Raw genomic sequence first — 25,444 nt, forward strand, 5'->3', positions numbered from 1 at the left:
GGTGTTTCCACTGCACATGGTTAGAGGCCCAAACTTTTGAGAAATACAAAAGTGAGGGATGAGTAGAAGATAGAAGCTAATTTAGGACACAGAAAAAGTATACATAAATGTAGGAGAGTAAATAGATTGGTCCCCCCAAAAAACAAGAGAGGAAAGACTTTAAGGAGTAAATATACAATACTATCAAATGCAGCATAAAAGTCAAGAGAGCTCATTAGTGGTCTTAAGTAAAAGTGTGATTAGTATACTTCTTTTTTTTTAATTAAATCTTTATTGTTCAGATTATTACATTTGTTCCTCTTTTTTCCCCCCATAACTCCCCTCCTCCCAGTTCCAGCCCCACCCTCCACCCTCACTCCCCACCCACTGTCCTCTTCCATAGGTGCATGATTTTTGTCCAGTCTCTTTCCGCATCTCCCTCACCCCTTTCCCCCCCAAGAATAGTCAGTCCATTCCCTTTCTATGTCCCTGATTCTATTATGATCACCAGATTATTTATTCACTTGATTCTTAGATTCACTTGTTGATAGATGCATATTTGTTGTTCATAATTTGTATCTTTACCTTTTTCTTCTTCTTCCTCTTCTTAAAGGATACCTTTCAGCATTTCATATAATACTGGTTTGGTGGTGATGAACTCCTTTAGCTTTTCCTTATCTGTGAAGCTCTTTATCTGACCTTCCGTTCTGAATGATAGCTTTGCTGGATAAAGTAATCTTGGTTGCAGGTTCTTGGTATTCATCACTTTGAATATTTCTTGCCATTCCCTTCTGGCCTGCAAAGTTTCTGTTGAGAAATCAGCTGACAGTCGTATCGGTATTCCCTTGTAGGTAACTGAGTTTCTTTCTCTTGCTGCTTTTAAGATTCTCTCTTTGTCTTTTGCTCTTGGCATTTTAATTATGATGTGTCTTGGCGTGGTCCTCTTTGGATTCCTTTTGTTTGGGGTTCTCTGCGCTTCCTGGACCTGTAAGTCTATTTCTTTCACCAGGTAGGGGAAGTTTTCTGTCATTATTTCTTCAAGTAGGTTTTCAATATCTTGCTCTCTCTCATCTTCTGGCACCCCTATAATTCTGATGTTGGTACGCTTGAAGCTGTCCCAGAGGCTCCTTACACTATCTTCGTATTTTCGGGTTCTTTTTTCATTTTGCTTTTCCAGTTGGGTGTTTTTTGCTTCTTCACGTTTTGAATCTTTGACTTGATTCCTGCGCTCCTCTGGTCTGCTGTTGGGTGTCTGTATAATATTCTTTATTTCAGTCAGTGTATGCTTAATTTCTAGTTGGTTCTTTATCACAACATCGAGGGTCTCATTAGATTTCTTGAGGATCTCACTACATTTATCGGCGGTCTCACCAGTCTTTTCGAGGGCCTTACTAAGTTTATCGGCAGCTTCTAGACAGTTCTTGAGAGACCTTAAAAGTGTGGTTTTGAGCTCTATATCTTCCATTTCTGACATTTGCGTCCTGTTTCTTTGTCTCCGCATTTTTTTATCTTTTCTTGGTGCACCCCCTAGTGGTCTTTGTGCGCAGTCTTGTAGTTAAGCCTTGATTGTTGTCCGTAATACCAGGGGTGATTTGACCTCCAGGCTAACTGGCTATGAGAGTCAGCTGTGTCTGCAGTGGGAGAGCTTCTGTGCTGGATCTCTAGTGCGGTGCTAATCTAGCGTTTGCCTGAGGCTATCCGGCAAATGACTCTGCACAGGGCTTGGGCAGGGCGGGTCCCCGGGGATCTACAGGGCGGGCGGAGCAAGCAGTTATGGCTGCTCTCAGTTCCGTCCCTGGGGTCTCTGCCTCTCAGAGTCCCAGCAACCGCTGCAAACCTCGGAGAGAAAGCTGCCTTCGAGTTCCGACCGAAGCCAGACAGTCCCGCTTCTCCCGTTTGAGTCTGGGTCCCCAGAGACTCGCCCGGATCTGGAGCTCAGAGTCTGAAACTCCCTCCTGATTGAAAACAACAACCGCGCCCTCCGCCGCCAGTCCGCTCCGCGCGCGCACTCCGCACCTGAGTATTTCACTTCATCACTGCGCCTCCTCTGAGTCTGGGTATGATATTCTCTTTCCTCCTAGTTGTAGAATTTCCACTCAGCCAGCCTTCCTGTGGTTCTGGATGATGTCTGTTCTGTCCTTTAGTTATATCTCTGAAGTGGTTGTTCGAGGCAGCAATCTCTGGCGTTAACCTATGCCGCCATCTTGGTTTCTCGATTAGTATACTTCTTTGAAAAACCAGATTTTAGAGAGTTGAGTAAATAAAAGATGCAGAGTGTTTTTTAAAATGTTGTTTCACCAGTACTTTCTGAGATCTACCTGCTCTGTTTTTTACCCCACTAGACATTTCACCAGTTAAAGTGAAATTTAGAAACCTTTAAATGGTCTTTAAAAACATACAGAAATATTAAATATATTTACTTGAATATTAAATAATTTAAGGGCCTTAGAGTTAGATAATTTAAAAAGCTATAAATAATAAATTAATTCAATTTCATAAATTAAAAATATTTATTGTTTTTGTTAATTTTGAATATTCTTAAACACACTAGAAATGTTTGTTTTTCAACCGTTATATAATTGCTTTTTCAACACTAGTTTTAGGATATATCACTTAAAACTTTTTCAAATAATAAATGACTAACGACAATTAATTCACTTACATGATTTCTTAAAGAAATGTAGTGAGGCATCCATGAATGCCACTTGATTTGACTTTACATTAAAAACTACTTATTTAAGCTTTACTAGTTTTCTGTTTAAGAATAGTAATAAAATTTAATTTACTATAAAACTTTTTTTTAAATAAAAATTTCCTCCCTGTGTTAACACTTCTATAATCAGAAACAGCCAAGTTCTATCAGGCTAATCATTGGTAGAAAAATCCACCAATGATTTGCATGATCAATCCACCAATGAGAAGCATGCCTTGGATAGAAAATTCAGCAAGCTGTGTGGCTTTTTCTCCCTCTTGTTTATTTAGGTTTTCTTTTCTTGGTTCTTGTTATGACCTTAACAATCTTTCAAGGCCCTTTGCTTCTGGTTGGTGCTGTCACAGCTCACCAGACTTACTCTGGAGACCAATACAGGGTGAGGAGGAGGAAAGATCTGTGCTGCTGTGTCCTTGGCAACTTAAAGAAGGCTGAGTCAAGCAAACTAAAACAAGTCCCATTGTAGATTTTCTTCGTGAAGAATTTAGTTGATCTTACTTTTTTGTTTCAACTTGTCCCCTCTTTGTATCTTATATCTTAGTTCTCTCTTAAAAATGATATTTAGGAATGCCTTGCAAGCCCTTCTTTTGTCTCCAGCATATACAATTAGAGGAATTACAGCCAGTCATCTCATTCAAGTCCAAATATTTATCAATACAGGAAGGAGAAAAACTTAGAATCTAGCAACTTAGATTCAGAACTGGGACTACCATAATTTTGAAGGCGTTTTTAAAAAATCTTTTCTTTTTTACTATTTTTATTTGGGGAAGTTTATAAACAAATAAGTTGCTATTATGTTTCTATAATTTTATTTATTGTTCTTTTTATTTATTTTTGTTTTAGTTTGTGTCATTAAACATTTTCTTTCTATAATTTTATTTATGAACACAGTAAATGTAGATTTTTCATCATTTGAGAAATTGGAGAAATTCTGAAGCAGAGAATTTTTTTATTGTTGACTCTATTACAGATGTCCCTCAGTTCACCCCCTTTGCCTCTCCCACCCTGCCCCCGGTTCCCCTAGGCCTTCAGCACATTATTGTCTGTGTTCATGTGCTATGAGAAGCAGAATATTTAAAAAAAACTGTCCCAGCATTATTTTTTTCTAATATTGTGGGATATTAACAATTTTAAGAAATAAATTGCTACATTTTAAACCATTCTTCCTGGCTTTAAAGGTACTTAAATACTCTTAAAGTTAAGTATATAAATTAAACTTTTGAACATAATAGTTTTATTTAACTTAGTTTCAGGTTTATGCATCATTGATTGTAAATAAATGACCCACACTGGTGTGAAGTGTCTGTCATCTTGTAGCTTAATTCTTCAAACAGTTATGACCATACAAACCAGGAAGGAGGGCAGCAAACTTCCAGATGCTTTGAGTATAAAGTTGCAGAATCCCAAGGGTATAGAGAAATTCTTCTGGTCCAAAGGGAACTGTGGAAGAGGGGAAAACCTACAATCAGGAAGGTGTAGCCAAGCATTCCTGAGTAGTGGCACCATAGGCCATCAGTGACCACCTTAACTCTTCTTGATTAAATCCTTCATTTTATTGAGTCCCTGAATACTTACCTCACCACTCAGGGAAACAGCTTTAATTTACAAGTGGAACTCATGGTAAACATGACATTTCTTTCACACTTTGTAAAACATTTCTGATAATGAATATTTGATAGAACTGTCATATTAGATTTATTTTGTTGCTAATTCAGACATAAGTTTTATGAATATGAACTTCAAAAATTTTTAAATAGATTTTAAATGTAATTATCTTGGGCACTGTTTGCTTCTTTGAATGCTGTTTATTTTATTTTATGTATGCATGCAAGTGTGTGTAGGATTCACTTTTTTAATTAAAATTTATGGGAGTGGGCTTTAAAATCTAGACTTTTCATCTTTCTTAAAAGTTAACTAATCAGTTTATATAGTATTCTTATTTTTCAAAGCCCTTCCTATGTAATATTTTTTGAACCGATTCAAAGTTAGTCTTTTGAGAAATATTTGAAAGCCTTCATTGAGCAAACAAGAAGTAGTGCTACTCCCCACCCCCACTTCTTTGTTATTTAAAAAAAACCCACCCCGCCCCCCCGAAATTATGGCTGATTTTGCTCGTTGTTCAGATTTGTGCAGAGGAGTATGTGGTGTCTAAAATCTTGTACTTCTCTAAATTTTAAATGATGATCTTACAGTTTTTAGTACATATATTTACTAACTTCCCCCCCCCTTTTTAAAAAATATGATTGGTGTATGTTCAGTAAAAAACACATAAAGCAGCACTTTCCCTATCTCTGTTATAGTGGGATAAAAGTAACAGAAGTACTCATAAGTAAGGTTGTAAAAAGCTCAAGGTGTGCCAGTCCCACCAGAAAGCTTCACAGTAAACACTAAAATATTTGTTTAAATTTTTGCTGTCAATGTAGCTTAAAATACAGACTAATATACTTAGCTTATTTAGTAATCTTCTTGTTTGGTATACATGAAATAGTTCAAAATGCTGTCAACCCAAATTATTCACTCAAGGGCCATGAAATTTAAAACAGCTGATATTTTCTTTTTTATAGGTACAGCTTGCAATAAATGTTTTGCTTGTGCTAATGAGACAGATATGATACAAACAAGTATCTTAAGAAAACAAATGCCCTTTTTCTGTTTTAAGCGTTTTAGCTAAATATTTCAATAATTGCAAGCAGAACCCGGAGCTTCTTTCTTGTTTCTATTCTATGATATATTCTAACAAGTTCTCTTGAGACTATTAAAATGTCCTGGTTTTTAGGACATGTGGTCCAGTGGGGATAACTTTGTCTACAGAGGCAATGGGTTTGCAGTTAGATTTTGCATGTCTTCTCATTTCTTTCCAAATTCTCTGACCCAGGGTCACCTTTGGTTCCTCTGTGAAGGCAGTAGTGAAGGAAGTTTGAACAGGTGACTGATGATCACTGCCTATAGGGTCCACAGACAATATGTGAATTACTTTAGCAGTCCTCTTAGTCCCCTCCTCCCACTCCCACCCCCTTAAACCAACAAATGCAAATAACTTCATCCCCATTTGCTAGAAATTCAGGCTTGCTCAGGCAACATGGGCTTTGTTGACTTGCTTTCTTCAGAAGGGCAGTTTTATTCCTGATAAAGGCGGAGGCCCATGAGTAGAACCTAAATCACCTTTATGGTAAGTGCAGCAACAGTTTGTTTCTCTGGATTATTTCCAAAGGTGGGATTACCCTCAAAGTTTCTTTGTAGTGTAATTGAAGTGTGGTTAAAGAAATTCATTGTCTGCATTGTTAGCTTTTGTGTATTAAACATCCCAGTCATGTCTGTGATCTCAAAGACCCTGTTTTATTCTAAATATCACTTATTAATTTTTAGCACTATTATTTGATTAGTCACTTCTAAAAAATTGTTTTATGATACAAGGGAAAAGTCAGTTTGATTATTTCAACCATAAAAATTGTTTAAATAAAAAAGGAACAACTCGATTGTAAGTTAGATTTGATCATTTAAATCTACAGTTTGTAATGAAAAGTGTGGCAATTTTTTTCTGTAGCTTTGAGTAATATAATTTTCACTGATAATACATGAGACTTAGTAAAAGTATGTTTATGATACAGTAATGTGGATACCATATTTTACCAAGTAAATATTGTGTCAATACATTTAATGTGTTCTGTGGAAAGTATAGCAGTGATTGTTTTTAATAGTATTATGGAAATCACTCTATAGAAGTCATTCAATAAGAAAAAATGTTGTGGTTTAAAAATTGAATGGATTTTAAAGGCTTAGGTGATAGGAATTGACCTGAAATGAAACAACTGAAGTTGCTTCTTTTCATGTGAACATTTTTTCTTAAAATATTAAAGGTTTTAGAAATGGTCATCTTCTTTAATAATATTATTGTGACCAAAATCTTGGTTTTTTTGAAGTGAGCAGTTATGAGGAGGAATTGTAAAAAAAAAAAAAAAAAAGGTCTTTATGGGAAGCATACTCATGAAGCTGAAGGGAGTAGTGTACAAAGCATCTATGATTGGCAAGTAGAAAACAAGTATATTTTAAAAACACTCTTAAATTAAAGCCCTTCTAAATTCTAACTGTGATTTCTGATTTCTAGCTTGATTTCCTTTCTGGGTTGAATACTTATGAGATATAATTATATAACAGGATAAGAAAACCATGTAACTTCTACTAAATTCGATTTTCTTATTTTAATTTAGCTTGTATGCCAAGAGGCACTGTCATTTAGGTATGGAGATAAAGAGCTTAGCTGGACTTTTGTATTTTAAGTTAGAGAGTTATCCTTTAACCTTTTAATTGTGTTTGGGAATTTCTTTCCTGTAACATTTTTACAACTTTTCAATAACCTTAAGATAGGCTATTCTATTCAAATTAAGGTACGTGTTATAAGGTGTATGAAGAGTTTTTCTCTCTCTTTTTAAAAATCTGTTTATTTTAGCTCTCCATGTCCTGTTTTGAAAAGGGGGAGAGGGGAGTGCATTGAAGCTTCAGATCCTTTCAGTATATTTGATTTTGGTTTAGTTGTCCAGATACCATCTTTTTAAAGCTGCTGGAAAAGACATGCACCACTTCCCAAATTGGGATGTTCTATGAGACCCCAAAAGCAGATCTTTACTTTTTCAAGTGAATGAGTCATTTATTTCTGTGTGGGAGTTACCTTTTATTATCTGCTTGAGGTATTTTTAATTCTGTAAAACTGTGGTTCTTGGTATTGAGAGGGAAACCTACATAGGTCATCATGGAGACTCAGAAAGGACGATGGAGGAGCTTAGGTAGTAACAGGCTGGACTTATTCATACTGTTGGACTCTGACCATATTGACCAAACCATCTCTGCTTAGTAAATGAGCAGGGAACTGTGCAGGTTAGAATAGATAACTTGGTGCAAGGTCCCAGAGGATTAAAAGATGAAAAGGCAAGTCTCATTTCCATAAAAACTGGTACAGCTACTACTAAAAATTAGAGACCTTTTTTTCTTTCTAACTTTTCTAGTGTTTTCCATCCTTTCCCTTGTAGTGATTATTTGAAAAAACAAATCTTTTTTAAATGAAGGGGGACTTAAAAAGGACTTTAATGCTTGTTTTGGGCACAGTAGGAAAGTGAGAAGGTGAAAAAGCAGTATTGTAGAGTATGTGATGATAAAAGGAAAAGTGATAGGCAGAGACCTGTGCAAGGCAAGATTGAGGTGTGGGCAGTGTCTGACCAGGACAGAGAGTGCCCCGGCTACTATGAATGGAATACTATGTACATGTCTCTGATAGTCAACTGCTTACGCAGCAGAGATGCTTTTGTGATTATGTTCTGCTCAGTCAACTTGGACCAGAACTGTGGGGATGAATAGGTTGTCAAGAAGTAAAGATTTAGCCCAGTGGGTGTGGCCTAATGGTTGAGCATTGACCTATGAACCATGAGGTCACCATTCGATTCCCAGTGAGGGCACATGCCTGGTTGCAGGCTTGATCCCCAGTAGTGTGGATTTTATAGCCATCAGTGATATTCTAATGTTCTAAAGCAGGAGTTGGCAAATTACAACCCAAGGGCCACTTCCAGCCCATGTAGCCTATGAGTTAAGAATGGTTTTTATATTCATTAAGGGTTTAAAAAGATAAGCAAACGAATAAAGAAATGAAAAAGAATATGTAACAGAGACTGTATATGGCCTTTATAGCCTAAAATATTTACTATCTGGCCCTTTACAGAAGAAGATTGCTGACCCTTGTATAGCTCAGGCCCAGAGAAAACAAACGCTAGTGTGATTAGAGGTGGGAGCTGACATGCTGGATGTGGTCAGAGATTAAGGGGTAATACAGTAAATGATACTAATTAGAGGGTATTGGTGGATGTGGATAGTTGGGTGCAGGTTGATAGGGAGTAAAGTAAAGCCAGGAGAAAGCTAATAGATAGGGCTGAAATTGACAGGACTTGTGGCTATATCTCAAAGAGAATGAAAATCATGGTTAGTCCCTGGCTGGGTGGTTCAGTTGGTTGGAGCATTGTCCTGAATGCCAAAAGGCTGCAGGTTCAGTCTCTAGTCTCGAGGTGTATATAAGAGGCAACCAATAGATGTTTCTCTCTCACATGTCTCTCTCTCTCTCTCTCTCTCTCTCTCTCTCTCTCTCTCTCTCTCCCTCCCTCCCTCCCTCCCTCCCTCCTTCCCTCCCTCCCTCCCTCCCTCCCTCCATTCCTCTCTGTCTAAAATAAATAAACATATTCTCCAATGAGGATAAAAAAAGGAATAAAAGCATGGTCAGTTGGTAGGAAGCAAAGATGATAAGTAAGGATATTGGATATATAGAAATTGGGCACAGTTGGTTATCTTGGAGGTAGAAGAGTTCCAGAAATTACTAAGTATAAACATTTTAGGGAGAAGATGAAATATCCAATGATGTGGTCAGGATGATGAAGTGTGAGAAATATGATGGTTAGATTCAAGAAGATGATGACAGGGAGACTGTGTACGAGGAAATAATGTGAATTTGAATACTGCAGTTATTAAAGAAAGTGGAAGTGAGAGTGGAGCATGAGGTATATGATGGTAAGGAAGGAAGAAGAGAATGTTGTAAGTAGATGAATTACTCTAAATGGGGGTAGGGAGGAATGATGGTGACAATTAAGTGGTTCTCCATTTGCTCTGGCCCCTGAGAGAAGAATTTTCCATCTCTTTGACATGGTAGGTGATAGAAGGTAGATAAAAAGGCTGCAGGGAAGATGTGGTATTCTTCATTGAAGGCCAGTCAGATCTATACTTAGGCCTTGAATATGGGAAGAGCAAAGTAGTAGATTTGTTTCAAGTTGTAAAATGAAGCTCTCAAAATAAAAGTAGTTGATTATTGCATAGATGTATAAATGTTTTATTTATATAACTCATCCTGTGAAAAATTTTTGTTTGACATTAGTACTTCTTATTGTGTGTAAAATTCATTTTTTTGTAATGAAGTTATTAGGGTATAATACTAAAAATATATATTTAATTGTGAACATAGACTAAAATAATATGGCAGGTAATGGCTCTTTGAAATATTAAAACAGTTTGGGTTGGGCTAGTAGATCTAAATCACTTGGGCTTGATAGTGGTCCTTCTATTACAATGTTAATGTGGCGTCTATATTGTAGTATATGAAGCTTTGTTATTAGACATACATATAAGAAGATAATGTGCCTTAGCCGTTAAAAATCAAGTGCAGGGGACTCCCCTGGCCTCTGAAAGATAAAGCAGGAGCTATTGGTAGCTGCTTTATGTTTTTCTGCATTGATGGACAAAGTGATTCCTGCATATAGCATAATTATTAGCATAATTTCATGATAATGAAGGAGGAACTCTTCTCTATGCAAAGGGCTAAAAATATGAGAAGCAGACAAAAGGTAAATAGAAATTTTCAGTGCACTAAATTTAAAGTTATTGGCTGCTCTTATAAAAGCCTCTTTACTTTTTTTCTGGAGAATTAGATTATTTCCTGATAATAAGAAATCCTAAATACCTAAAACTTCATTTTAAATCATTCCTTTATTTTAAGTGGTTTTCAATGATTAACTTTTGGAATGTTGTTAAAGATTAATTTATATTTATTTTGAGTAGTAAAAAGACAATACCTTAATTATGTCATTTACTTTAATTTTATTTTTGTGTTGTGTTTTTCCCCACTCAGTTATTACAAAGACTACAGCTAAAAGACAGTCTTCCCTTTCCAAAGCAACCCAGCAGTCAATGCAGTCTTCAAAGAAAACTGCTGTAGCACTCCCAACACAACCGACCAGGAAGTCAGAACGGCTTAAATCACCTGGACATCCTCCATCCCCCAAGAAAGAAAGTACTGCTAAAAATGTCACACCAAAGAAAAAAGTCCCAAAAAAGGTTTGTTGTGCCTTCTACTAATTTGTATTATAGGTCTGTGTAGTGCCTTATTATTTATAACATATAGTTAAGATTTACTAAGAGTATGATGAAGCCCTTTAGGAGTTTACTAAGAATACACACACACACACACACACACACACACACACGGCTGTTTATGGCCTACATAGCCATTGAGATTGATACTTCTTTTCTTGGGTAAAAGTAAAACTTTGAATAGTGTTTGACCTCTTAAAAACCATATTGAGATTAGCTGGCACTGCAGCTGTGAGTCCAGCGCAGAGCAGTGTAGCCACTACAGATACCTGATATTGTGTTCTGAGGAGTGGCCAGTGGTGGGATGGAATGGGCCAGGGCCCGTTTACACTGAGATGTACTATGGATCAGCATGTACCAGAGGTGGAAGTCCAGTTCAAACGCAAGAGGACAAACGTAGAGGCTGTCCTCTATTGAGCAACAGAGTGTGCCATCTCAGCAGCAGCAAATGCCAGTGGTGGACTTTGAGGCAGAACTGAAGCAGGCATTCTTAGCTGACACACCAGGAAATGGTTAAAGCAGTCTTGAAACATCCCAGGTAGCTGATTCCAAGCAAAAAACCAGGCTCCACCTACTGTTGGAAGCTTCTGCCCCAGCCTGCATTGTTTGTAGCAAAATCTGCATCATACCTCTTTGTCTGTAGCCTACCCTTTGGTCTTTTTTTATTGCTTAAAGTATTACAAAGGGTATTACATATGTTCCTGAATTCATCACAATCACAGAGGATCAAGTCCATATGTTTTTGTCTAAAGCCTTGAAGGTGCCAATGAAGATTTGGCCATCTTGAAGGAAACAATTCATTCTATATGTTCTGCAGCATTTTGCTGCTCTTTCCCACAGTCATGATTGCTGTTCAACCAAATCAAATATCTACAGTAAAGTTGCAGGATCCTTAAGACCAAAGGGTATTACACATATGTAATGTGAAGCAGCCAGAATGTGAAGAAAAGCAGGTTTGGGGTATGGTGCTGCATGGGGAGAACTTGGTTTCCATGAGTGTGGAGGTACGTCCCTCCAAAGATACTGGCATTGTTTGAGTGCCCCTGTTGGAGCTGCAGGAGGTGCTGGAGTTGGCAGGGCCACTGGCAGAGGAGTACCAGCTGGTGTTCCAATTCCTCAGGTTCTTGTTGGATTACCAGACTCTGTCTAAGGGGTTGGGAGACCATTCCAGCAGGTAATGACTCCACATGGAAGAGACACTGTAGCAGCTGCTGCAGTTGCAGCCACTTGCAGCATTGCTGGAGCCCCAACTCAGTACCCATTAGTCAGGGACTCCCCCCACATCAATGAGCCAAGTAACCCCACCGCCATACATTATTACTTCTCCACCTGGTATGAGGCCACCCATGGGATAACCAGTTGGGCTTCTCCCTGCTTGAGGGATGCCAATAGTCATGCCCCCTCCAGGAATGAAGAGGTCCATCTCCCTCAGGAATGAGTCCACCAAGACCCTAGGGTACTATTGATCCTTAGTTACTTTTTTCCTGCCGTGTGTCTTGTAAAACTGTGTGGAGTGTTTGTGAGCTTTTGTCCCCACTGTGCTGCGTTCATATTTGCTAATAAATGCATAGAGCAATTAAACTGGGAAAGAACCTCCAAAACCACTCTGAAAGTACTGCATGAGCGTGTTTATGTTCAGACAGTTTATTTAAAACTCAGTATATTTTACAAATAAGTCTGAGATGAATTTTACTGTACATAAATTATACTTCAAACTGGGGGGATTGGGGAAATCAGTGTGGTAAATTTAATGATGGTAGATCTATATTCTATTCAACTGACTTCCTCAAAGAAAGCAACTCTTGCCGTAACCGGTTTGGCTCAGTGGATAGAGCATCGGCCTGCGGACTGAAAGGTCCCAGGTTTGATTCCAGTCAAGGGCATGTACCTTGGTTGCAGGCACATCCCCAGTAGGGGGTGTGCAGGAGGCAGCTGATCGATGTTTCTCTCTCATCGATGTTTCTAGCTCTCTATCTCTCTCCCTTCCTCTCTGTAAAAAATCAATAAAATATATTTTTTTAAAAAAGAAAGCAACTCTAAAACCTGGAAATAATAGAAAAAGCAGCTACCTGAAGACACTGGAGAATGAATGGAAACTGACAGACTCTGGGGCGGGGTGGGGGGTTGGAGTACACACAGTAGGGAGCGGTGTTATACAAAATTTTGTATCTGGCAAAAATACCCTTCAAGATTGAAGGGGAACTAAAAGATTACATTTTTAGATAAAGCATGCATAGAGAATTCATCACTGGCAGTCAAGCACTATAAGAAATGCTGAAGAAAGCTTATCTCTGGGTAAATAAACAAATGACTTTTGGACATTTTTCTTCTTAATATCTTTAAAATAATGTAATTGTTTAAAACAATAATTATAGGGTTTATAACATACATAGATAAAATGCATAAAACAGTTATAGTATAAAGTCTTGGGTTGGGGGAATGGATTCGTGTCAATGTAAGGCTTCAACATTTTATGTTAATTAGTACAGTATTAACTTTATGGATTGGACATTGTAATCACCAGGGTATAGTGTAAAAATACAAATGCAAAGAAGCATAGCTAAAAAGCCACTTAAGTAATTAAAAAAATTTAAGGAGGAATGGAGGAGCAAAACACATAGTAGACAAACAGAAAATGGTAGATCCAGACATAAACACATTAAAAATTATTTTTAAAATTAGTGGACTAAACTCTCTAATTTAAAGACAGAGCTTAAGAAGGTGAAGGGATTAAGCATAACAATATTATCACATAGTCAAAATGAAATAGCTCCTAGGAAAACTCAAAAGTTGATCTAAAATAAAGTATTAGTGATGTTTAATAATGCCCAGAGTACATTTGGTTCTTATATACAACTAGAGGTCTGGTGCATGAAATTCGTGCAGGGGGGTCGGTCCCTCAGCCCAGCCTGTACCTTCTCCAGTCCGAGACCCCTTGAGGGATCAGGCCTAAACCGGCCATCAGACATCCCTCTCGCAACCTGGGACTGGTGGCTCCTAACTGCTCACCTGTCTGCCTGCCTACTTGCCCCTAACCACTTTCTCCTGCTGGCCTGATTGCCCATAACTGCTCTCCCCTGCTGGACTGATCACCCCTAACTGCTCTCCCCTGGCAGACTGATCACCCCTATCCGCCTCTGCCTCGGCCCCCGCCACTGTGGCTTTGTCTGGAAGGATGTCCAGAAGATGTCTGGTCTAATTAGCATATTACCCTTTTATTAGTATAGATAGGCATAATTTTACATACAAGCCGCTTGTAATGTTGTCAGAATTATCTATCTATCTATCTATCTATCTATCTATCTATCTATCTATCTATCCATCTATCCTAAACAACCGTTTCTCTGGTTGCTATGATGCGCACTGACCACCAGGGGGAAGATGCTCAATGCACAGGCATGGAAACATGGAACAGACTGGCGAATCTAAGGGGAGAGGAGGAAGGGTGGGAAGAGATTAACCAAAGAACTTACACGCATACTAGAGGCCCGGTGCACAGAGTTATGCACCAGTGTGGTCCCTTGGCCTGGCCTGTGGGGATCAGGCTGAAACCTGCAGTTCAACATCCCCTGAGGGGTCTTGTACACTGGGCCTCTAGTCTTATATAATATGGAGAAATGCAGACTAGATACAGTAAAAACCAGATGAGTGACTGCTTTCTAAAGACAACTCTGTCGTTTGTCTTATTGAAGTCCCTCACCTCCATTGAATGTATTATTGTTGGATTATATTTACAGAGGTTTTTTTTTAGCAGTGTGAGAAAACTTGTCTTATAGAGAACCTCAAAAAATAAAACAAGTGTTACAGTGAACTATTTTGGCTAAGGTGTGATCAGTTGGAGCAGGGGTAGCACTGGGAATCTCAGCTTCCTGGTCTCTTTTTCTCCTACTTGACCAGATCATGGGCCCCTCTGAAGAGCATAGTGTGAAAGTATTGTAATTACACACACACACACACACACACACACACACACACACACACACACACACACACACGGGTTTCCAACCCTGAGGACTTCTGGCAACTGATCATTTGTTGACCAGTTATGTCAATGCTTTTCCGAACTTCTTGGCTTGGAATGTTTTTTAAAGAATAATGCATACTTGCGCTTTTTGTTGTTGATTTTTTAACAGGAACAATCTATTCCTGTTATGTGTTCCACATCTACAACTTCTATAAAGATGCTGACCAGAGGCAGAGGTGTTGAATATAAGGAGCCCAGTCCTGGGTCATGTAAAATAGTGATGTCTACAGGTAAATTAGTATTTTAAAAGACTATAAAATTACTAATCTTTTATTATGTATTATTTTCAGTATCTTTGAAGTCCTGTAAGTAAAACAATAGGAGAAAAGATAATAATAAACATTTCTTTAAGCATTTTTCATGTTTTTTGAAATTCTGATTGTTCATTTTGATGTTAAGGAAAAAGAGTCTGTTTAAATACATGAGTCACTCAGTACTCTTAAAAGTTTTTATCCATCTTAGTAAGATTACTAAAATTTACATGATCAAATTTATTTTTGTTTTTCCTTTATATCATTTCACAATTTGTACTATTGCCTATATGTATTTTTAAAAGCTACGTCAAGCCTTTTAAAATCTTGACAGATCATTGCCTGTTAAGGGGCATGATGACTTTAAATTGTTCTCTGCTTTGTGAAGAGTATGAAATGACCAGACCCAGACTAATAAATTCCTTTTATTTGTCATCTCCTACACATTTTTTTATATCTTTTCTATTTTTTAAAGCATGTTCTGCTTCCTCTCCTAGATCCTTAATGACTCCCCTATACACTTCTGTTCCCTGGACTTTGTACCACTATTTTTCTTTCCTGACTAAAGAGAAATTAAATTTTAAGTTTTTGAAATGAAAATCACTTTTAAAATTGATTATTGCAGCATACCTCATTTTATCAGTTTATTATTTCTGATTTTTAGGAGAGACTAGCAAAATGAGTATAATGCAAAGGAGGTTAAGTTTTTTATAGCTATTTCATTTCTGTGAGAGAGTCCATCTTTTCTATTGCCAAGAAGTTGAATTATGATAAAGTTCAACATAGCGAAGGTGGGATTAATGGGTTTTTATTAGACTATATATGAAAATTTTACAATTTAAATTAAGTAATGGGTAACGAATAAAAATAATGTGCGTGAATTTGTTTGGTAATGTACCATCATATTGTTATATTGTTGATTTGTTTATTCTCAGTGAAGAAAAATTGACATTTGGTAATTGAAGATGATTTGCTTCTAAATCATGTTTTTATTATACTAAGGAAAGCATTTATTTTTAAATTTTCTTCAGTGAACCTTGATATATATATATATATATAAAGAACATTTTTTTTATTTTCTTTTTTAAAAATAAATCTTCATTGTTCAGATTATTACAGTTGTTTCTCTTTTTCCCCCCATAGCTCCCCTCCACCCGGTTTTCACCTCACCCCCTGCCCTTACCCCGCGCACCCCCACACCCCCTTCATCCCAAGAATTGTCAGTTCACTCCCTTTCTATGCCCCTGATTCTATTCCATTCATAAGTTTATTCTGTTCATCAGATTTTTTATAATCTTGATTTTTTTATTGTTTTATTGCTTAAAGTATTACAAAGGGTATTACATATGTGTCCTTTTTTATTCCCCACCCTTGACATTCCCCTGGCCTTCCCTACCCCCCAGTGTCTTATGTCCATTGGATATGCTTATATGCATACATACAAGTCATTCGGTTGATCTCTTACCCCCCTCCCTCCTGTCCCCCAACCCTCCCAGGCCTTCCAGCTGCAGTTTGACAATCTGTTTGAGGCAGCTCTGCCTCTGTATCTATTATTGTTCATAAGTTTATGATGGTCTTTATTATTCATGAATGAGTGAGATCATGTGGTATTTTTCCTTCATTGACTGGCTTATTTCACTCAGCATAATGCTCTCCAGTTCCATCCATACCTTGCAAATGGTAAGAGTTCCTTCTTTTATACAGCAGCATAGTATTCCATCATGTAGATGTACCACAGTTTTCTAATCCATTCATCTACTGATGGGCATTTAGGCTGTTTCCAGATCTTAGCTATGGTGAATTGTGCTGCTATGAACATAAGGGTGCATATATCCTTTCTGATTGGTGTTTCTGTTTTCTTGGGATATAATCCTAGGAGTGGGATCACAGGGTCAAATGGGAGTTCCATTTTTAGTTTTTTGAGGAAACTCCATACTGTCTTCCATAGTGGCTTCACCAGTCTGCATTCCCACCAGCAGTGCACGAGTGTTCCTTTTTCTCCACATCCTCTCCAGCACTTGTCGTTTGTTGATTTGTTGATGATAGCCACTCTGACAGGTGTGAGATGGTACCTCATTGTTATTTTGATTTTCATCTCTCGGATGATTAGTGACTTTGAGCATGTTTTCATATGTCTCTTGGCTTTCTGAATGTCCTCTTTTGAAAGGTGTCTATTTAGATCCTTTGCCCATTTTTGATTGGGTTGTTTATCTTCCTTTTGTTAAGTTGTATGAGTTCCCTATAAATTTTGGAGATTAGGCCCTTATCAGATATGACATTGGAAAATATGTTTTCCCATGCAGTGGGCTTTCTTGTTGTTCTGTTGATGGTTTCTTTTGCTGTGCAGAAGCTTTTTATTTTGATGTAGTCCCATTTGTTTATTTTCTCTTTAGTTTCCAATGACCAAGGAGCTGTATTGCTGAAGAAATTTCTTCTGCATATGTCTGAGATTTTGTTGCCTTTGGATTCTTCTAGAATTTTTATGGTTTCCTATTGTACATTTCAGTCCTTTATCCATTTTGAGTTTATTTTTGTGTATGGTGTGAGTTGGTGGTCTAGTTTCATTTTCTTGCATGTATCTGTCCAATTTTCCCAACACCATTTATTGAAGAGACTATCTTGGCTCCATTGTATGTTCTTGCCTCCTTTGTCAAGTATTAATTGAGCATATTGGTTTGGGCCGATTTCTGGGCTCTCTATTCTATTCCATTGATCTATATGTCTGTTCTTGTGCCAGTACCAGGCAGTTTTGAGAACAGTGGCTTTGTAATACAGCTTGATATCTGGTATTGAGATCCCACCTACTTTGTTCTTTCTCAGGATTGCTGCAGCTATTCGGGGTCTTTTTTTATTTCAGATGAATTTTTGGAGAGATCGTTCTAGATCTCTGAAGTATGCCGTTGGTATTTTAATGGGAAGTGCGTTGAATTTATAGATTGCTTTGGGTAGTATGAACATTTTAATGATGTTGATTCTACCAATCCATGAACACGGTATGTTGTTCCATCTGTTTATGTCTTCCTCTTATCTCTTTTTTTCAACGTCCTGTAGTTTTCTGAGTAGAGGTCTTTTACCTCTTTAGGTAAGTTTATCCGTAGGTAGCTTAATTTTTTTGGTATGATGGTAAATGGGATTATTTTTATAATCTCTCTTTCTGAAAGTTCACTATTGGTGTATAGAAATGCCTCAGATTTCTTGGGGTTAATTTTGTATCCTGCTACATTGCCAAATTCATGTATTAAGTCTAGTAGTTTTTTGATGGAGTCTCTAGGGTTTTGTATGATCATGTCATCTGCAAATAAGGACAGTTTTACTTCCTCTTTTCCAATTTGGATGCTTTTTATTTCTTCTTCTTGTCTAATTGCAATGGCTAATACTTCCAGCACAGTGTTGAACAGAAGTGGTGAGAGTGGGCATCCCTGTCTTCTTCCTGTTCTTAGGGGAAATGGTGGTAGTTTTTGTCCATTGAGTATGATGTTGGCTGTGGGCCTGTCATATATGGCTTTTATTATGTTGAGGTATGATCCTTCTATTACAACCTTGCTGAGAGTTTTTAATCAAAAATGGGTGTTGGATTTTGTCAAATGCTTTTTCTGCATCAATTGATATGACCATGTGGTTTTTTTCTTTCAGTTTGTTTATGTGATGTATCACGTTTATTGATTTGCGGATATTGTACCATTCTTGCATCCCTGGGATAAATCCTACTTGGTCTTGGTGTATGATCTTTCTGATGTACTGCTGGATCCGATTTGCTAAGATTTTGTTGAGGATTTTGGCATCTATGTTCATGAGGGATATTGGCCTGTAATTCTCTTCCATTGTGTTGTTTTTACCTGGTTTTGGTATTAGGCTGATGCTGGCTTCATAGAATGAGCTTGGAAGTGTTCCTTCCTCTCGAATTTTTTGGCATAGTCTGAGGAGGATAGGTTTTAGTTCTTCCTTGAATGTTTGGTAAAACTCCCCTGTGAAGCCGTCTGGTCCTGGGCTTTTGTTTGCTGGAAGCTTTTTGATGACTGCTTCAATTTCCTCCATAGTTATTGGCCTATTGAGATTTTTAGATTCTTCCTGATTGAGTTTTGGAATGTTGTATTTTTCTAGGAATGTGTCCATTTCCTCCAGGTTGTCTAGTTTGTTGGAGTAGAGTTGTTCATAGTATTTTCTAACAATCATTTGTATTTCTGTGGGGTCTGTTGTTATTTCTCCTCTTTCATTTCTGATTTTGTTTATTTGGGTCCTCTCTCTTTGTTTCTTGGTGAGCTTGGCTAGAGGTTCATCAATCTTGTTTATCCTTTCAAAGAACCAGCTCTTGGTTTTGTTGATCTTTTGTATTGTTTTTTTGGTTTCTATGTCGTTTATCTCCGCTCTGATCTTTGTTAATTCCTTCATTCTGCTTACACTGGGCTTTTCTTGTTGCTCTCTTTCTAACTCTTTGAGTTGTAGAGTTAGGTAATTTATTCTTATTGTTTTTTGTTTCTTGCAGTAAGCTTGTCGAGCTATCAGCTTCCCTATGAAGACTGCTTTCGCTGTGTCCCAAGGTTTTGGATTGTTGTTTTTTCATTGTCGTTTGTTACCATGATGTTTTTTATTTCTTCTTTGATCTCCCTGGTAACCCAGTCATTGTTTAATAGCATGCTATTTAGTCTCCATGTGTTTGATTTTTTTTGATTGTTTTTATTGTAGTTGATTTCCAGTGTTATGCCATTGTGATCTGAGAAGATGCTTGATATGATTTCAATCTTCTTGTATTTGAAGAGACGTTGCCTGTGACCTAATATATGGTCTGTCTTTGAAAATGACCCATATGCACTTGAGAAGAATGTATATTCTGTGGCTTTGGGGTGAAATGTTCTGAAGAGGTCAATTAATTCCACCTGATCTAGTGAGTCATTTAGGATTGATGTTTCTTTGCTTATTTTTTGTTTAGAGGATTTGTACAGTGGTGATAATGGGGTGTTAAAGTCCCCTACTATGATTGTATTGCTGGCAATCTCTCCCTTGATCTCCTCCAGAAGATTTCTTAAGTATTTGGGTGCTCCTATATTGGGTGAATATATGTTTACCAGAGTTATTTCTTCTTGTTGAATTGCTCCCTTTCGTATTATGAAGTGGCCTTCCTTATCTCTTTTTCTGTCCTTCACTTTGAGATCTAATTTGTCAGATATAAGTATTGCTACCCTGGCTTTTTTTCCACTTCCATTCACCTGAACAACCTTTTTCCATCCCTTTACAATCAGTCTATGTGCGTCTTTTTTCTGAGGTGGGTTTCTTGTAGACAGCAGATATATGGGTCATGTTTTCTTATCAACTCAGTTACCCAATGTCTTTTGATTGGGGCATTTAATCCATTTACATTTAAAGTTATTATTGATAGATACTTGTTAGTCGCCATTTTTGTTCTTTACCGCTGTGTTCCTTCTTTGTTTCCTATTTTTTCTTTTTACAGAAGACCCTTTAGCATTTCTTCCATTGCTGGTTTGGTGGTAATAAACTCCCGTAGACCTTTTTTGTTTGTGAAGCTCCTGATTTCACCCTCGATTTTGATTGATAGCGTTGCTGGCTACAGTATTCTTGGATTCAGACCCTTCCTTTGCATGACTTTGTATATTTCATTCCATTCCCTTCTTGCCTGATGTGTTTCTGTTGAGAAATCAGTCGCTAGTCTGATGGGGCATCCTTTGTAGGTAAATTTCTTTCTCTCTCTGGCTGCTTTTACAATTCTTGATCTGTCCTTGGTGTTTGCCAATTTAATTATAATGTGCCTTGTCATCGGTCTTTTGGGGTTCATTTTGTTGGGACTCTGTGAGCTTCTTGGATCTGTGTGAGTTTTTTCTTGCCTATATCAGGGAAGTTTTCTGTCATTATTTTCTCAAACAGGTTTTCTATTCCTTGCTGAGTTTCCTCTCCTTCTGGCACCCCTATTATTCGGATGTTCTTTCGTTTCATCTTGTCCCAGAGTTCTCTTAGGCTCTCCTCCTGCTTTTTAATTTTTTTTTCCTAGAAGCTGCTCTGCTTGGGTATTTTTTCTGCCTTTTCTTCTAGCTCACTGATGCGGTCCTCTGCTTCTTCTAGTCTACTGTTGATGCTTTCTATTGAGTACTTTGTAGCAGTGATGTCATTTTTCATTTCTTCTTGGTTTTTCTTCATTTCCTCTTGATTCTTACACATATTGTTGAATTTGTCTTCCATTCTTTTCATCCACCTTATGACCATTTCTTTGAATTCTTTCTCTGACAGGTTGCTTGCCTCCATAGTCTCCATTTCGTTTAATCCTTTTCTGGTGATGCCTGTTTTTCTTTCATATGTGGGCTGTTTCTTTGTCTCCCCATAATCTCCCTTCTTCAGCTGTTTGGTTATGTAGTTCTCTCTCTGCTGTGTTGATTTAAAGGCACAAAATACAACACAACGAGGCACAACGTACAAGGCACTGAACACAAATGTATTCACGATATTAATAACCCCAAATAAAGGTGACCACCCAAGCAAAGAGAATTAGGGGATAAGGAAGAAAGAAGAGAAAAAGATAAAAGAGAAAAAGAAAAGAAAGGAGTGTAAAAATGAAATTGGGAAAAGGAGGGGGGAAGTAAGAGAGAAAAGAGAGAGAATGAAATAGAAGAGGGGAAGAGACTATTTATACGGCAAGAAAACTCCAATAGAACTGCCACTAATCCCAACAAATTCCAGCAAAAGATCCCTGGAGTTGAATGCAAACTACAAACAACCACTAATATCAAATGAGGTTAGGGAAAACAGAAGCACAAAAATAACCAGAAAAAAACCCACAAAAGCAAAACAATCTCACAAACAAGCATAACAACCCCCAATATACTCAACAATCAAGCAAACAACAACTAAATGACAGAGAGAAAAAAAAATTGGATAGTGAAGAAATATAAGAGAGAGGTGTATATGGATTTAGAGCAGGGGATTGGAAATTAGATATATAAGTAGGGTGAAATTTTGACGGGGTAAAAAGAAGGAATAGGGAAAATCTGAAGCAGGAATAGGGTAAGAGAAACAGGACAATAAAAGGGGAAAAGTGAGGAAGAGAGTTTTGGCATAAAGGTAAAGTTGAGGTAGAGAAAAATGATGCTAAAGGAACGATGAAAATAGAATGTAGAACACTAATCCCAAAATAAAATAAAGAGAAAATAAAATGACACTTTAAAAAATGGTAGTAGTAATAATACTGGTTAAAAATAAAAATGTAGTAGTTAAAATGGTAAAATCAGGTGATATAAAAAATAAAATAAAATAGTTCCTTAATTAAAGGTGAAAAAAGAATTAAAAAAAATAAAAATGTGCAGTAGTGAAGGTGCTTCAGTTCTACTCTTCTTTTTGGCACGCCTTAGTCCTGCCAGGTATTCAGGAGAGTGTTGAATTTCCCTGCGATACACTGTTCCTCTGTGTTGTAAACCACAGTCCTGATTTTAAGGCAGGCTGTATTTGTTTCCCAGACTGCCTTTATTTATATTTACAGAAGAGTCAGTTTGTGGATCAGCCCTTGGGTGGCAGTGTTTCTGGATTGATCTCCGAGGCTATAAGTCCTCTGTATCCATCAGTTGGGGTTTATTTTTTCTATCACACTTAAAACTGGTTTGGGAGAGTCAACTGCCCGGAGCTGGTTCTTTAATCGTTACTCCCCGCTCTGTTTCCCAGGTTCCACAGAAACAACTTTCCCCTGCATTCTCTTTTGTGACCTCAATTGGGCAATCCAATGCACTGGGTTTAATAATCAAATGCAAAGATTTAAGGGGAAGTGAAAAAACAAGAGCCTGAGAAGTTGCGGGAATTTGCAAACCTCCACCTTCCAGGTCTGTGCGCACTCTTCCACGCTTCCTCTCTCCCCTGGCACTAAACAGCCGGCACACTGGCACAATCCAAGGCTGCTTTTTTTGCATCCAGTCCAGCTATGGGCTTATTTTTAGCATTCCCTTCTGCCAGCAGCCCTGCGGGAGCCCTTCCACACTTGCGGATCACGCTGGCCCCAATGGCCGCGGACTTTGTGGGGCGCAGATTTCCCCCCGTGTGCGTTCCTCTCTCCAACCTGAATTGCAAACTGCACCTTTAGGGGAAATCTAACCTTTCCATGAGGAGAAGCAGGGTTCCTTTAAGTCCACGTAGTCGCGCTGTCCCAGATCCGGTGTTTCCGGGTTAGCAGCCGATCTCTGAATGCCAGGTCTTTGGATGTATATGCTTCCATTAACAGCCACTCAAGATAGCGTGGTCTCCGTGGCTGAGCCAGCGTTCCAGGAGAGATTTCAGCCGCATTCTCCAACTGTCCCCTTTCTCTGGGAGTCCTCGGTCTTTCCCGGCTGCAAACTGTCTCCCAGCTGAAAATCTTCTGCTTATTTGGTCTGTATGTTACCCGTTTCAGCTGCTCCCCCTTATCTGCTCCGGGACAAGGCACAGGACACGTCCGTCTATACCTCCGCCATTTTCTTCTCCTGTTCATAATTTTTATCTTTAACTTTTTCTTCTTCTTCCTCTTCTTAAAGAATACCCTTCAGCATTTCATATAATACTGGTTTGGCGGTGATATACTCCTTTAGTTTTTTCTTATCTGTGAAGCTCTTTATCTGACCTTCAATTCTAAATGATAGCTTTGCTGAGTAGAGTAATCTTGGTTGTAGGTTCTTGCTATTCATCACTTTGAATATTTCTTGCCACTCCCTTCTGGCCTGCATGGTTTCTGTTGAGAAATCAGCCGACAGTCGTATGGGTACTCCCTTGTAGGTAACTAACTGTTTTTCTCTTGCTGCTTTTAATATTCTCTCTTTGTCTTTTGCCCTTGGCATTTTTTAAAATTATTTATTTATTTATTTATTTTGGATCACTATACTTAGAAATAATTTTCTTTTTTTTTTTTTGCTTAAAGTATTACAAAGGGTATTACATATGTGTCCTTTTTTTCCCCCCCGCCCTTGAAAATCCCCTGTCCTCCCCTACCCCCCAGTGTCTTATGTCCATTGGTTATGCTTATATGCATGCATACAAGTCCTTCGGTTGATCTCTTACCCCCGTCCCTTCTGCCCCCCAACCCTCCCCGGCTTTCCGCTGCAGTTTGACAATCTGTTTGAGGCAGCTCTTCCTCTGTATCTATTATTGTTCATCCTATATAATAAAAGGGTAATATGCAAATTGACCCTAATAGCAGAACGACTGGGAATGACTGGTCACTATGACACACACTGACCACCAGGGGACAGATGCTCAATGCAGGTCAGTGTGCTTCCACAGGGGGAGCTCTGCTCAGCCACAAGCCAGGCTGATGACTGCCAGCACGGCGGTGGTGGCAGGAGCCTCTCCCGCCTCCTCAGCCGCACTAAGGATGTCTGACTGCAGCTTAGGTCTGCTCCCTGCTGGTAAGTGGACATCCCCTGAGGGCTGCCGGGCTGCCAGGCCTAAGCCAGCAGGTGGACATCCTCTGAGGGGTCCCAGACTATAAGAGGGCATAGGCCGAGCTGAGGGACCCCCCCCCCCACCCAGTGCACAAATTTTTGTGCACCAGGCCTCTAGTAAGTTTATAATGGTCTTTATTATCCATGAATGAGTGAGATCAAGTGGTATTTTTCCTTCATTGACTGGCTTATTTCACTTAGCATAATGCTCTCCAGTTCCATCCATGCCGTTGCAAATGGTAAGAGTTCCTTCTTTTTTACAGCAGCATAGTATTCCATCGTGTAGATGTACCACAGTTTTCTATGCCCTTTGCATTTTAATGATGATGTGTCTTGGTGTGGTCCTCTTTGGATTCCTCTTATTTGGGGTTCTCTTCACTTCCTAGACTTGTAAGTCTATTTCTTTCACCAGGTAGGGTAAGTTTTCTGTCATTATTTCTTCAAATAGTTTTTCAATATCTTGCTCTCTCTCTTCTTCTGGCACCTCTATAATTTGGATGTTGGTACGCTTGAAGTTGTCCCAGAGGCTCCTTGCACTATCTTCATATTTTTTGTATTCTTTTTTTCCTTTTGCTTTTCCTGTTGGGTGTTTTTTACTTCTTCGTATTTCAAATCTTTGACTTGATTCTTGGGATCCTCTTGTCTGCAGTTGGAGCTCTGTATATTATTCTTTATTTCAGTAAGTGTATGCTGAATTTCTAATTGGTCCTTTTTCATATCCTTGAGGGTCTCACTATATTTCTCAGAGGTTTCTAGAAGATTCCTGAGTAACCTTACAACTGTGGTTTTGAACTCTGTATCCAGTAGTTTGCTTTCCTCCATTTCTTCAATTTGTGATGTGTTTCTTTGTCTCCACATTTTGGCTGTTTCCCTGTGTTGATAGAGTGGCTTTGTGGGCTAGGTGTCCTATAAGGCCTCAGTGGCTCAGCCTCCCTAATTACCTGAGGTGGATACTCTTGGTGCACCCCTTTGTGAGCTGTGTGCACAATCTTGTTATAGTTAAGCCTTGATTGCTGTTGGTATCTCTGGGAGGAATTGACCTTCAGGCTGTGAGGACCAGCTGTGTCTACAATGGAAGAGCTGCTGTGCAGGAGACACCCATATGGGGCAGGACTTGCTCCAGTGGGGCTTTGGTGCTCACTGAGACTGCCCCCTGAGTGTGTCTCTTATGGATGTGTAGAGT

The 25,444-nt window shown here is 38.4% G+C and overlaps 1 protein-coding gene and 2 pseudogenes across 6 annotated transcripts in view; all 3 read left to right on the forward strand.

Moving 5' to 3' along the window:
- Positions 1-25,444, forward strand: part of SCML2 (Scm polycomb group protein like 2) — a 108,051-nt gene that overhangs the window by 52,728 nt on the left and 29,879 nt on the right. For all 6 annotated transcript variants that reach the window (XM_059680521.1, XM_059680523.1, XM_059680524.1 and 3 more), the window contains 2 exons: positions 10,344-10,549; positions 14,719-14,839. In XM_059680521.1, the coding sequence (XP_059536504.1) occupies positions 10,344-10,549; positions 14,719-14,839 (327 nt within the window). The remainder of the gene's footprint in view (positions 1-10,343; positions 10,550-14,718; positions 14,840-25,444) is intronic.
- Positions 10,890-11,102, forward strand: LOC132225226 (SNRPN upstream reading frame protein-like; annotated as a pseudogene).
- Positions 11,322-12,040, forward strand: LOC132224682 (small nuclear ribonucleoprotein-associated protein N-like; annotated as a pseudogene).

The sequence above is a fragment of the Myotis daubentonii genome, chromosome X (assembly GCF_963259705.1).
Source record: "Myotis daubentonii chromosome X, mMyoDau2.1, whole genome shotgun sequence".
Classification (NCBI taxonomy): Eukaryota; Metazoa; Chordata; class Mammalia; order Chiroptera; family Vespertilionidae; genus Myotis; species Myotis daubentonii.